This window comes from Nyctereutes procyonoides, unplaced genomic scaffold (assembly GCF_905146905.1).
Source record: "Nyctereutes procyonoides isolate TBG_1078 unplaced genomic scaffold, NYPRO_anot_genome, whole genome shotgun sequence".
Classification (NCBI taxonomy): domain Eukaryota; kingdom Metazoa; phylum Chordata; class Mammalia; order Carnivora; family Canidae; genus Nyctereutes; species Nyctereutes procyonoides.
This window is the reverse complement of record NW_026575048.1, coordinates 38321212-38335784: the sequence shown is the minus strand read 5'-3', so window position 1 is coordinate 38335784 and position 14573 is coordinate 38321212. Positions and strand designations below refer to the sequence as shown.

The following is a 14573-nucleotide window of genomic DNA, read 5'->3' as shown; positions in this document are numbered from 1 at the left end:
TAGGCTGCTCCCCCTCGAGGGTGCGCTTGGTACGGCCCGCGCCGCCTCTTTCCCTTGCTGGGGTGGCTGCTCCCCCCCCTCGGGTCGGCGGCGCTTGGTGCCGCCCGGGAGAACCAGGTCATCGGTCGGTTCCCGTGAAAACAAAAACAATCGGCGGCGCCGCCGCGGGCAGCCGAACGCGGCGAGTGAGGACCAGGGTCGCGGGGCCGGGTGGGGAGAGCGAGCGGGAGCGGCGGCGAGGCTCCGGGGGCGGGGGGGAGGGGGCATGGGGCAGGCGGGCACGGGCTGCACCGGGCTCCCCCGGCGCCGCGGCTAGCGCACCCGCTGCCTCGGTCGCCGCCGCCGCCGCCCGCGCCGCCCGCGCCGCCCGCCTGGGGGACGAGGAGCAGGACGCGGCCTCGGCCGGGCCCGGGCCGAACGGCTGCGGACACCCGGGCGCCGGGGAGCCGAGCGCCGCCGCCGCCTCCGGGATGGATCAATGCGTGACGGTGGAGCGCGAGCTGGAGAAGGTGCTGCACAAGTTCTCGGGCTACGGGCAGCTGTGCGAGCGCGGCCTGGAGGAGCTTATCGACTACACGGGCGGCCTCAAGCACGAGATCCTGCAGAGCCACGGTAGGGCGGCCCGGGTGGGCGCGCGGGGCAGGGCCCGGCCCCTCGGGCCCCGGCGGGCCAGGAGGGATGCCCCTGCCTCCCCCGAGACGCGGAGACCCCTCACCCCACCCCGCGCCCCTGCCCCTGTGACTGTTCTTTCTCCCGATTTGCCTCGAACCTGCCCCGACCTCGTTGTCAATTAAGAGTGAGCGCTATCCACCCGGAAACCCAGCCCGGAACGGCGGGGTCCAGCCGGGTTAGACGTGTGTGGGGGCTGGTCCGTGGCCCTTGCAAACTGCCACCGTCCCGGGGTGGGCGGCCCTCGCCCCCGCCCGGCCGGGCGCGCTCAGGTCCCCGCGGTCGAAGGTGCGCTAAGTGCGTTGGACCCAAGGCTCTGGTTGATAAGAGGGTCAGTGCCGGAAGCCCCTTCTTCTGCCCCAGATCCTTGGTCCGGGGACTTACTTTCCAAGTCTTTTTTTTCCCCCCCTTCTTCTTCTTTCCGTTCTTTTTTTAAATTAGAAAGTCGAGTGTTATTCTTAGCTGTGGGTTAACAGAACAGCCGTTGCTGCAACTTCACGATTTGACTCTTGTGTGGAAGCAGCTCTTAGCTCCGCAGCAGCACAGACAGGATTCCTAGGAAACGAGCCGAATCGAACTGTTCAGCTCTCCTAATGTAGCCTGAGGAAGAACAGGCAACTTTCCTGAAGCAAATTGTGGCGCAAGTTGTTAGATACTTGCCTTACCTGGTCAAGTTTTTACTTGTTTTCCTTTTAGAAAACACGATTTTCTGTAGAAGGTGGTCTGCCTAGATTATTTCATTATTGCTCTAGGACCTGGGGGCAGATACTTTGCGGAAGTTAACTTGTGGAAGCTGGTTGGGGAGGGTTTTTGGTTTGTTTTTTTTTTTTTTAGTAACATTAAAGGTCTGGTATCCTTAGAGTAACATATTCATAGTGGTGATTCCTCCTGCTCAAGAAATGAAGGACTTTATTTAATGGGTTCATTCAAGAGTTTGGGGGAGCCTTTTCAACTCCTAGGCTGAACAGCAATTTATGGAAAGTTTGGTAGCTGGGATGAAATGCTGTTACATAGGGTGAGGTGAAGGCAGTGGTGCAGCTGAGCCTCTCCCCTCCTTTCCTCTCCTACATCTTTCTTTCTAGACTCCTTTCAGTGGAGGGGAAGTGCTAGCCCATAATAAAGGAGTCTGAAAACCTCCTATTCTGAACATGGCAGTCACTTTTGAAGTCCAGATAAGAAGTGAGCCTGCAACCGTAGTGGGAATGGGAGTTAAAATATTAATATGGAAAAATAAGCAGACCAGTTAGCTGCCTGTGAAGGGGAAGCCGAGGTGGAGTTGAATGGGGGGGGGGGTCCTGGAAAGGCTCTGGTGAATTTGATTTGGGGCATGTGAGATAAAGCTGAAGGGCTAGTGAAGACAGAATCAAGAACTTAATGTTCACCGGTGGCTAAAGGTGCATGGTTAGAATTGGGGAAAGTATGATCGAAGATGGTTTCCTAGTATTTCTACAGAGGAGAGTGAAGGAGGTCACGTAGGCAGCAGGGAAGAAAGACTGTAGGGTCTAACTACACCTTGAACGCCTCTTGGAGAGAGAGCTGGAGGAGCCAGCAGAAGCAGAAAAGGCAGGAGCTTAGAAAAAGAGAGGTTGTGCAGCTTGTATTTGGCTACTGGAAGTCAGTGACCCTCTGTGCTTGCAGCTTCAAAGAGTTAAAATAAACTAGATTAGTGGGTGTAAAGAAAAATGTGCGAACTGAAGTGTAAGGACGCCCAAGGCTGTTTAAGTACAGGAATGGGAGGGGTGTGTGCATGCCTGTGTCCCTCTGTCTCTGTCCACCTTCCTGCCCATCTGTTACAGGAAATCTTTGTCTTGTTAAAGACTGGAAGGTAGAGAATGAGTGAAGGTTCTAAACTTGGAGAGGTGGAAGGAACGTTTCCTTTTTAGGGACCAGGTCAGAGATTGAGGGGTTGGATAGGCAAAATTTGAGAGAGAAGATGGAAAGTAAAATATCTTCCTACAAAAAAGGAGGGGGGTGGTATTAATTAAAGGGGAATGTGATTGCAAGCCTCATTTTAGGGAATTTGGGGCCTATCTTAGATGGATAAAATAATTGGCAGAAAATGCCGAAGCAGGAGTTTGCTTTAGACAGATTGTTTTTGCTTGGTATCGGAGTTTCGCAAGGAATATATGGTGTGAGGGTATTAGCCACAGAGTATGCCATACTATTCAAATGGTCTGACTTGGTGAATTACATATGTTCCTTTCTCAGCCACCTATTTTTTACTGTCTTGTCTACCAAATTGCAGTTTGATATTAGTATTTCTTTGATTTTCTTTAATTTTTTAATAATAGGATTACGTGACTAAAGGCAGTTATGAGACACGAAAGAAAAATAAATACCAGGTCTGGTTTCCAAAGTGGACTCTTTTTTTTTTCTTACAGTATTCTTATGTGTGAAGGCAGACATCGTGCTTTGGTATCTAGATTATAGGAATTTTCAAAGCAGGTAATTTCTGATATTCTTTGCTAGTGATGTGGTGGATATTACATTTGTATCTTAGATATACCCTTCCTAAAGTCATGTCTACTGAAATCTGAATTTGGAACTCCATTTTCAAGTTTGAATATATTTGTCTGGGCAATTGATCTTGTGAGCTCCTATGATCTGAGAGAGGGGCTCCAATTGGGACCATCTGTCTGTGCTTTGGATCTCATTCTCTGGAATTGTGATAATATTCTTGTAAGAATATCATGTGAATAAAGTAGAATCTTGGGAACCATATAGATCATGGTATCATACTGATGGTGAGTAACTGCCTGATTCAGAAATACCTTTTTAGCTATGGTCAAGGGGTTAGTTAAATTTTTAAGGATGATTTATATTTTCTGATGTTTATACGCTTTTTTTTTTTAAGATTTTATTTATTCATGAGAGACACAGAGAGGGAGAGAGGCAGAGACACAAGGCAGAGGGAAAAGCAGACTCCATTCAGGGAGCCCGATGTGGGACTCGATCCCAGGACTCCAAGATCACGCCCTGGGCTGAAGGCAGGAACCAAACCATTGAGCCACCCAGGCATCCCCTATTTTTCTTATGTTTAAATATCTTTTTTCCAAAGTGTGTGAACAACTGTACTAAATGAGGACAGTTAGAATAGTTTGTGGTAGTGAAGCTTGCAAATTCCAAAGATAAAGAGAAGATCCTTAAAGCAGCAAGAGACAAGAAGTCCCTGACTTTCATGGGGAGGAATATTAGGGTAACAGCAGACCTCTCCACAGAGACCTGGCAGGCCAGAAAGGGCTGGCAGGATATATTCAGGGTCCTAAATGAGAAGAACATGCAACCAAGAATACTTTATCCAGCAAGGCTCTCATTCAAAATGGAAGGAGAGATAAAGAGCTTCCAAGACAGGCAGGAACTGAAAGAATATGTGACCTCCAAACCAGCTCTGCAAGAAATTTTAAGGGGGACTCTTAAAATTCCCCTTTAAGAAGAAGTTCAGTGGAACAATCCACAAAAACAAGGACTAAATAGATATCATGATGACACTAAACTCGTATCTGTCAATAGTAACTCTGAACGTGAATGGGCTTAATGACCCCATCAAAAGGCGCGGGGTTTCAGACTGGATAAAAAAGCAGGACCCATCTATTTGCTGTCTACAAGAGACTCATTTTAGACAGAAGGACACCTACAACCTGAAAATAAAAGGTTGGAGAACCATTTACCATTCAAATGGTTCTCAAAATATACCCTAAAAACTATAGAACACTTCTGAAAGAAATTGAGGAAGACACAAAGAGATGGAAAAATATTCCATGCTCATGGATTGGCAGAATTAATATTGTGAAAATGTCAATGTTACCCAGGGCAATTTACACGTATAATGCAATCCCTATCAAAATACCATGGACTTTCTTCAGAGACTTAGAACAAGTTATTTTAAGATTTGTGTGGAATCAGAAAAGACCCCGAACAGCCAGGGGAATTTTAAAAAAGAAAACCATATCTGGGGGCATCACAATGCCAGATTTCAGGTTGTACTACAAAGCTGTGGTCATCAAGACAGTGTGGTACTGGCACAGAAACAGACATATAGATCAGTGGAACAGAATAGAGAACCCAGAAGTGGACCCTGAACTTTATGGTCAACTAATATATGATAAAGGAGGAAAGACGATCCACTGGAAGAAAGACAGTCTCTTCAATAAATGGTGCTGGGAAAATTGGACATCCACATGCAGAAGAATGAAACTGGACCACTCTCTTGCACCATACACAAAGATAAACTCAAAATAGATGAAAGATCTAAATGTGAGACAAGATTCCATCAAAATCCCAGAGGAGAACTCAGGCAACACCCTTTTTGAACTTGGCCACAGTAACCGGAGAAGGACAAACAGTGTATGTTCTCATTCATTTGGGGAATATGAATAATAGTGAAAGGGAATATAAGGGAAGGGAGAAGAAATGTGTGAGAAATATCAGAAAGGGAGACAGAACATAAAGACTTCTAACTCTGGGAAATGAACTAGGGGTGGTGGAGGGGGAGGAGGGCGGGGGGTGGGGGTGAATGGGTGACGGGCACTGAGGGGGACACTTGACGGAATGAGCACTGGGTGTTATTCTGTATGTTGGTAAATTGAACACCAATAAAAATTAATTTATATAAAAAAAAAAAGAATAGTTTGTGGTGGGAACTGATCTTACTAAATGGGTTATTTAGTAAGTCTGTTGACGACCTGTGTCCACTCTCACCACTTTTATTCCAGATTGTGAATAAAATCTGGCCAAAGGGGGCTCACCTGGCAACTGGCCTACACATAGTCCTGCAGTGAGCCCTAACATTTCTTCATCTGCTCTAAATTGCCTCTACATAGGCTGAAATTCTTTCATATAAATTTTCTGTAATTAATTATTTTAAAATGCATTTGTCTTCATTCAAATACCTTTTGGGAGAAGAAGGGTGATGTGGATGGTCACTCACACCTGATGGGTTAGTTTGTACTCTGCCATTTAATCTACCCCTAACCAAGTCCAGTCTGGGAAAAGGAAAATCTTTTTTTTTCTTTTAATTAATTTATTTTTAATGGGAATGTGAGGCCTAAGTCAGAGGAGTCCTTTGAGAGTATAAGGCTCTGACAGTTAAGTGCAGGCTTTGGCTAGGTCATAGCCATGGAGTTTTGGTATTTGAGGGGCAGCAGTAATAGAAGAGAGAAGAGGCAGTAAAGAATCACAGCGAATACTAAAAAGAAGTTCTGAAGCCTGATCATTCTTCTTCCTGAAGACTGATTGACTTAAAGGCTTTCTTCAGGCCCAAGAGCTGCCTGGGGGACTTCAGAGTGATAGATTGGATGATGGGGGAGTGATCCAGAACCTGCTGAGTTAGGTGTCTGAAGTAAAAGGGATTAAAGAGGACTGTTCACAGCAAATGAAAGGTCTGTGCTGAGATGTTTGGGATGGGAAAGGAATACCATTTTTAAGCTTAATTTGCTAGAAGTTCAAGGATTGTACCAAGCTTGGATTCTTAACCTTACTTTGATTAAACTTTAGATTCTCTTAATTTTCTCAACTTTTTGGAAAGAGGAGAGAGCACTGTTATTTAGTTGTACCAGCTTTTCAGTGAGTTTCCCTGTGCATATGAAGTTTGGTCTAATTTAAGATGCATTGTGGGGATCCCTGGGTGGCGCAGCGGTTTGGCGCCTGCCTTTGGCCCAGGGCGCGATCCTGGAGACCCGGGATCGAATCCCACGTCGGGCTCCCGGTGCATGGAGCCTGCTTCTCCCTCTGCCTGTGTCTCTGCCTCTCTCTCTCTCTCTCTCTCTCTCTCTCTCTCTCTCTCTGTGACTATCATAAATAAATAAAAAAATAAAATAAAATAAGATGCATTGTGATTGATACTATTTGGTGATCATTCCCAGTGTGCCCTTGATCTAATTTGGGTAATGCACTGGTGCTTCTCAAACTTCCACTCTCACATGTGTACTCTTATTTTTCAGATGGGTTCATGGTTTCACTTAAGTAGATTTATCCTCACCGTAGGCACTGATATTTGTGAAATCATAGATTTGGTGTATTAGATAAACTATTAAAAGCAAATTCATGACTATTAAAATACTTCACATACCGCTAAAATCACCATTCACGTCAGTAGTGTGGGAATCATTCTTTGGACAAACTTTGATTAACAGATAATATGGATAAATTTTTGTGACTTGACTTGTAATTATTTGTATGGTTTTTAACATTTATTTTTTTTCTCTTAGCAAATATATTTTGTTTCCCATCGGCACTTGTATGGTAGAAGGGAGAACAGAAAAGAAGTATATGTCATGTATTGCTGATACTCTATTTTCACATTTGGTAAATGGAGATTAGACTGAAACAATAGGGTAGCATTCATAACATGTTTGAAGTGTACTAGGAAAAGTACAATCTTTGTAGGAGTCAAGGGTGTGTCGTATTTTTAAAAGTTATTTCTAGGTTAGGTGGCTACCTGAGTGGCTCAGTTAGTTAAATGTCTGTTGATTTCAGCTCAGGTCTTGATCTCAGGGTGGTGAGTTCAAGCCCCATGCTGGGCATGGAGCTGGTTTTTTTTTTTTTTTTTTTTAAATTTTTTTTTTTTATTTATTTATGATAGTCACACAGAGAGAGAGAGAGAGAGAGAGAGGCAGAGACACAGGCAGAGGGAGAAGCAGGCTCCATGCACCCGGAGCCCGACGTGGGATTCGATCCCGGGTCTCCAGGATCGCGCCCTGGGCCAAAGGCAGGCGCCAAACCGCTGCGCCACCCAGGGATCCCTTTTTTTTTTTTTTTTTAAACAAGCTATTTCTGGGCTGTTATAGGGAGTTGTATCTGAAAATGATTCTCAATTTCTTTTTTAGTTTTCTAAATTTAGGTTTTATTTATTTTGAGATAATATGTTCAAATGGTATAAATTCAAATGACAAAAAAAGGATACCCAGTAAGAAATCTCCCTCCTACTCTCTTTTTATTTCTGGACTACCTAGTTGCCTACCTCACAGATAAATTCTAGCTTCCAGGAAAATTTTTAAGAAAATTCAGGGGAATAATAATTTGTCACTATTCATTTTTACTTTGAGGCATTGGATATGCAATTCTACTTACTGTGATTTAGGCTTAGTGTTACTGCAATTTGCAAGTTGGTAAAGACAACTTGATTTGTAGGAGTGGTCAACACATATATTAGCTTCTAGAACTTGCGTGTTTGTGTGGTCTGACTCTTAGTAATACTCATTCAAACCATAATCCTCCATCTTTCTTTCTTAGGTGAAACAAAGAGAATTTAGTTACCAGTTGCAGAACAGCTTCCAGTTTTTAAAATTTGAAGGTAACAAATGGGAAAGTAAATAGGCAATTATAAGCATGAAAGAAAAAGCAAATTGTGGCCACGTTTTAAAATAATTTCTGTGGTATGACTTGTATCAGTAGACAGAAAATTGATTCAGGGTCACATGGTAGGTGTAACTCTTCATTCTAGAATTGGAGTTGTATATATTTTATATATATATATAAATAGGCATACCTTTATATAAAAGTGTATATATATACACTTTTATATATATAAAAAAGTGTGTGTGTATATATATATATATATATATATATATATATATATATATATATAAATTTCTGTGCTTTTCAGAGCCTACCAGAGTTGAATATATTCTATTGAATAAATATTAAAGGATCAGGATTTGGTAGACAAGTGGTTTGTTTATTCAGCCTTATTGTTTGGAGTACTTGGAGTAGGCTACAATATCTGATCTCTCAGCTTTTTACTGAACATTTAACAAGACGCTATTAAGAGAAGAAGGTCTTTAAATTTGAATTGAATAAAATTTGATATCTACATTTAACGTCTATTTTGGAAAGTAGCAGATAAGTAGGTCAGAAAAGTTGGAGTGAATAACAGTAGTCATTGTTCAGATACCCTAAGAAAAGAGTAGACCAGTTAGCAAGCTACCTGGGCTGTGTTAGATGGTGAGAATAATAGTAGGTTAGTGTGGGTATTTCCAGTTAGGTTTAGAAGCTGATTTAACTTTGTCAGCCATTCCTTTCCAGCCTCTTAGGAGATAATTCTTTGTTATTTGGCACCTTATTCATTCAGACTAGTTTGTTACTCCGGAGTCTTTTGATTGCAGGTGACAGAATAGTTTTAATTAAAATGGACTTTGTTCACTTGTGACTAAATAGGCTAAGGTAAGGCCAGCTAGCTCCAGAAGCAGAAAGAATGTCATAAGGACTAATCTTTTTCTCTTCCTCACTCAACTGTGCTTTCCATGGTCGACTTCATTCTCAGAGGAGCTTTCTCCACATGGAGGTAAAAGTGGTCAGTGGAGTTCATATCCTATATCATAGTGATCCCAATGACAGGAATATGCCGTTTTTTCCCTGCATTTTCAAACATAAAATTACCAGGGAGTATCTATATTGTCTTGGTTTGGGTCATAAGCCTCTCCCTCAATCAGTAACTGGGGTCAGGGCATGGAATCCATTGGCTACCTTGGGCTCTGCTTATCCTGTGTCAGGAGATGTACGGCAATGGAGAGAGCTCTAGAAAGGAAAACTTGCACCCAGACAAAAGTGATAAATGTCTGTTATAGTTGAGTAGCTACAAGTTATATCAATAACAATGTCATGAGGTGTTTTCTATTTCTATTTTTCAACTTTTGCCTTGCCTCCTAACTATAACCTTCATACAATTCAAATACTGAGTTGCTAGTGCAACTTAATTTGTAGATTTAAAAAAATACAATTTGGTTCATGTTACCTTTAGGAATTTACTTGGAATTGCTTGTATGCGTTACATAGTAAAATAATTTTCCTAAGGTTATTTTATCTTTAATGTAGTTTCTAACACTGGATAATAACATTGGTGAGAGAGAAACTTGGCAACGCTTCTGTGATATCATATGAGGGTATATAGAGAAATTTCCATCCTTTCCATGTCTTAGTCTCTTAGTTGTTAGGAGAGTGAAAATGGTGTTTTGGTAAACTGTTCACTTGGGACATTAAAACTCTCTTGTTTTTATTTGGGGTCCTGCTTCTTCATCTGTAAAATATTTGAAAATGACCTTAAAATGCACTATAGAGGAGAATTCTAGAGCATTCTAGTTGCTTTGTACTGGAGCCCCATGGTGCTCTGTGTAATCCCTAGAAGTTGATAGATACCAGGGACATGATGCTCTCTAAACTGGAGATTTTTTTTTTTTTAATCTTCAAGAGTTTATAGAAAAATGGCAGAAACATCTGGCCTTCCTCTTAGATTAGGTGCTAATCTCTCAAGGAACAGAGACTAGAATCTCCAGCAGGACTTGAGACTTTTAGAAATATACTTTGATCTTATTTGGGTTTGGTCATTATATGGCTCAGCTCAGAATGGTTTTTAGGGAACAGCGTTCTGGGAGTCCATATGGCTATAGTGCAGTGTCTTTTAACACTTAAGATTGAACCTGTATACTAATTTGTCATTTTGAGGCATTTGTGTCCGGCTGTGTATCATCTTTGATGAGCTTGCTCTATCTGTGGGGTCCATATAGGTTTAATATTTCATTATTGATTATTTGAAGGTATTCAGAAGGAGATAAGGAGTGACTTGGAAGAACCACCCTATGTGGCCTCATCCTTCTGGAACTTGGAGGCTGTTTAGGGAGATAAGAAGATGAGTCTGCCACTTAGAGAGTAGGCCACAACATTTTGTCCTTATGAGCTCAGGAGATCTGGGTTTGCCACTGCCACTTTACTGGTTTTATAATCTTGCTTAACCTGTATCCTCTTCAGTAAACTGGTAATTTATGTCACAGAGTTATGGGAATTGAATGGATAATGGATATAAACTGGCTTTAAAATCTGAAAAGATATATTTGTTGTGTTTAATGTCTGTGCCTTTTTGTTTTTTTAAGGTCTATGCCTTTAAGCAGTGTTAAGCAGTGTTTTAATTGGGATACTTTGATATATCTTTATACTGGTGTATGTTAGCTACCATTCTGTGCCCAGTGGTCTGCCTGACACCATAAGGAATATTCAGAAAGCATAAGAAAGTCTTCAAGAAACTTTAGTTGGATAATGAGATCAGACTTTTACATTTGAGATGGGGGAAAAAACCATGACCATGATACAGTATAAATAGCAGTGCTTCTTTTGGTACAAATACTTGCAGATCAGAGAAATGGGAAGAGAAGAATCTGTTAGAAAGAACTGCTGGTGTGTGTGTGTATAAGAGAGAAAGAGAGATTTCAATTGAAGTTTAGAGCACCTGGTCAGTAGTTATTAATTGCCAATTATTTGTGGAACTAGGCTAAATCTTGTGGGAGTTACAAAGGGCAAGCAATTGTTCTCATGCTCTAAGAACTTTCTGTCTAGTTAGGGAGATGACACTGGTATGTTTTTAACAAACAGTGCCTGGTAATGCAAGGCCATGTTTATAGGCCAATGCTGACTGAATGGTACAGGCAAGAAGGAGTGGGATTGGAGATAGAGAGTCCTCTAACCTGTCAAGTTTCAATAACCGAGATTGAATGTGGATAGTAGGAAGCCAGAGTGGTGGTTGGAAAGAACAAAGGTGCAGAGGAGTGAGAGTACAAGAGGCATTCTGGGAACAGCAAAGGACCAGAGCGGGGAGAAATAGGATAAAAGAATTAAAATTAAATTAGAATCAGGGTTCATACAGTCACAGATACCAGGGAAAATAGGAGAGAGGGAAGATCTTGAATGACTTGGGTGCAGGGTACATTTTGAACAGGGACTGGACAGGGATATGATCTGAGACCATTTAGCAGCATTTAGGTTGATTGGAGTTGTAAGTACTGTTTGGCTAGAGGCAAGATGACTAAGTGTCAACTTAGACCTGATGAAAGAGGGATCTGTCTTTGGGTAGTAGTGGTAGAGATGTACAGGGACCCATGCATGGGATCTCCTTAGGGAGGGAATTAAACAGGACTTGGTGTTGTGGTTGTAGTCTGGCAGGATGGGAGAGAAGGGTTGGAAAAATCAAAGGTTATTCTAAGATTTGAGCACGAGTAGACAGGTAGACCATACGGAACCAGGAAGAAAAGTTTATGAGAGGGGAAGGTAAAATTTGAATTTGATTTTTAAGTGTGATTTTTATACTTAAGGACTACAAGAAACCTTATCTGGTTCAGCCCTTCATTTCAGAAATACATAAGGATATGGCTAGAGATTAATTCTCTGTATTTTGAATTTGAAGGGAATGAATAGGCTCTCCAAAGTGGGACTGTCTAGCAGACATGTAAAAACTGGTGCTGTGTGTCCTCTTTTTCTTATCATCTCTCTCAGTTCTTGCCTCCTCATGTATTTTTGAAGCCTTCCGTTTCTTCCCTATGCCAGTCATTTTGAGCTCTCTGCACTAGAAGCGCTATTAGTCTGTACCATGTAATTTAGCCTTTTTTTTTTAAGATTTATTTATTTATTCATGAGAGACACAGAGAGAGAGAGAGAGGCAGAGACACAGGCAGAGGGAGAAGAGGGCTCCTTGAAGGGAGCCTGATGTGGGACTTGATCCTAGAACTCTGGGATCATGCCCTGAGCCAAAGGCAGACGCCCAACCACTGAGCCACCCAGGCATCCCTAATTTAGCTTTTAAATATAAATTTACTCTCTCTTTCTCTCTTTCTTATGGTTGGTTTTGCAGCACACTAGACTATGATTTGGTATACTGCATCAGGACACGCCTGAGTCTGCGTTCTGTTCTGAGAGGTCCGGGGTTGACCCCCACAATACTGTACTTTGTAGATTTGCCACCTCTAAATATGCTGAGAAAAGTTTGTTTTGTTTTCGGTGTATACTACCTCTAGGAAAAAAGGAGTATGTTCTATTTGTGCCTTTTTTCCCCCCTCCTCTGAGTGAATCTCTGTTGAACAGCTGCTGTGTCCTAGGTGCTGAAGTAGCTCAAAAGAAGTCCCAAACCCCAATAGACCACAGTTTAGTTTGCTACTTGCAGTATGAAATGGTCCTTTTATTATTATTATTTTAATACCAACCTTACCTTTTCAAGTTTCAAGTTTTTCTGTTTTAATGTTTTGCAAGCGTATCCGTGTTCACCTTGCCAGTGACTTCTTCAGAATAAATCTTGGACCTTTTTCTTCTTTATCTGCTTTTATTCCCACCCTAAATTTCTTAATCTGTCTAAAATACTTGATCTGTACCTTGAACATTGCTGACAGAGGCATTCAGTAAATTGACTCTAAATGTCATGGTTCTCCCTTCCTTTTGACTTTAGTCTTTTTTTCCCCTCTGTATTGTCTTTTATCTAGTCTCATTTTGTTTAAGTTATTAAGACTTTTAAAAATAAGAGTGGGATAGGGTAGCCTGGATGGCTCAGGTGGTTAAGGGTCTGACTCTTGAATTTCAGCTCAGGTCCTGATCTCAGGATTTTAAGATCAAGCCACATGTCTGAGCTATATGGGGAGCCTGTGGGGGTGGAACCTGTTTAAGATTCTCTCACTCTGGCCCTTTTCCCCTTAAAAAAAAAAAGAAAAAAGAAAAAAGAAAAAAAAAACCAGTGGGATAATGTACAGTATTTTTTTCCCCTTATAGCCTTCTTTTGGCTTTTCCTCTTGTAATTTTTTTTAGGAATTAATCTAGAATGCATTCTGGAGTATAGCTCTGAGGTTTGAGTTTTCATTTAGGTACAGTTAGGATTATGTTTACTAAACAGATTTCTTTGTAGTCTCATAAAAACTTGTGTGCCATTTTATTTTCCACTTAATTCTAAATTTAAGACTTCTGTCCATTTTATGAAGCAGAGTTAACTGTTAATAATGCAGATGAGCTCAAATGCAATATATGTAGTATTTATAAACTTGAATATTCTATTTATTTATTTATTTATTTTTAAACATTTTATTTATTTATTCATAGAGACACAGAGAGAGAGGCAGAGACACAGGCAGAGGGAGAAGCAGGCTCCATGCAGGGAACCTGATGTGGGGCTCCATCTCAGGTCTCCGGGATCATGCCCTGCGCTGGAGGCGGCGCTAAACCCACTGAGCCACCAGGGCTGCCCATAAACTTGAATATTTTAAAATTTTTTCTGCCTCCATGATATTCATAAGATTGCTAAGTCAGGTCTTAGTGATTTCTAGGGAATGCTACTATTTGCTTCTACCAAAATATTCTAGTCCTAGGTGGTGATGTTTTCAGCCATTTTGGACATCTGAATAATAGTCATCAGAGAAATGAACTTTCTGTGTTGTGCTTCACCATTTTTTTATAGTGTGCTTTTAATTGTAGGGGGGTCTCATCTCTCATGTGTTTGACTCTTAGGCAGCATGTACTTCATCATGTAATTGACACCTTTACACTGACTTCTATAGACCAAATTAGAACTTTTGATTATCTGTCCATGAGAAGACATATCAAGCTATACCATTATAGTGCTGCCTACCAACCAGCTGTTTAGTTTTAGCAATATTATCTTTCTTTAACAGTGTGTACAATTATTTGAGAGTTTTTTCCTTTCTGATATCCTAAAAATAAGTGGCAAACAAAATTGAAAATGCAAACACTGAGTAGGGATGAGAACATTAGTTTTCAATCTTAATATCTTTGTCTTGATTGTGTTAGATGAGCCAAAATGATGAGTAAATTTTGTCATATAATCGGACATATGGTTGTCTTACTTAAGCCATGTGATTAGTAATAAAGGAAAATAATTGAACAAGTAAATGTACAAAATGATAGAACTATATTGAAAAGTTACTTATAAAACCAAGCTATAATTAAGAATTTTGTAATTTTTCCCTTTGTGGGAACTGGGCAGTCCTTTTACTGTGTAAGTTTGTTCTACCTTCCTACATTCTGACTTGGGTACAGTTTTATAGGAACATGTTAGGTTCCAAAGTTGAAATGTATTTTGTTTTTTTGACAAATCTTGGCATAGCTTTCTTTTACAAACACAGAAACTGTTACTCAAAACACAAGCC

At 41.2% G+C, this 14573-nt stretch overlaps 1 protein-coding gene across 3 annotated transcripts in view; it reads left to right on the top strand.

Annotated features, from left to right (window-relative positions):
- The first annotated feature begins 316 nt into the window (after nucleotides 1-316).
- Nucleotides 317-14573, top strand: part of RMND5A (required for meiotic nuclear division 5 homolog A) — a 67540-nt gene continuing 53283 nt past the window's right edge. For 2 of the 3 annotated variants that reach the window (XM_055327390.1, XM_055327389.1), the window contains exon 1: nucleotides 317-612. In XM_055327390.1, coding sequence (XP_055183365.1) covers nucleotides 471-612 — 142 coding nt within the window. In that variant the 5' untranslated portion in view covers nucleotides 317-470. The remainder of the gene's footprint in view (nucleotides 613-14573) is intronic. The other variant, XM_055327388.1, reaches the window with a different exon arrangement.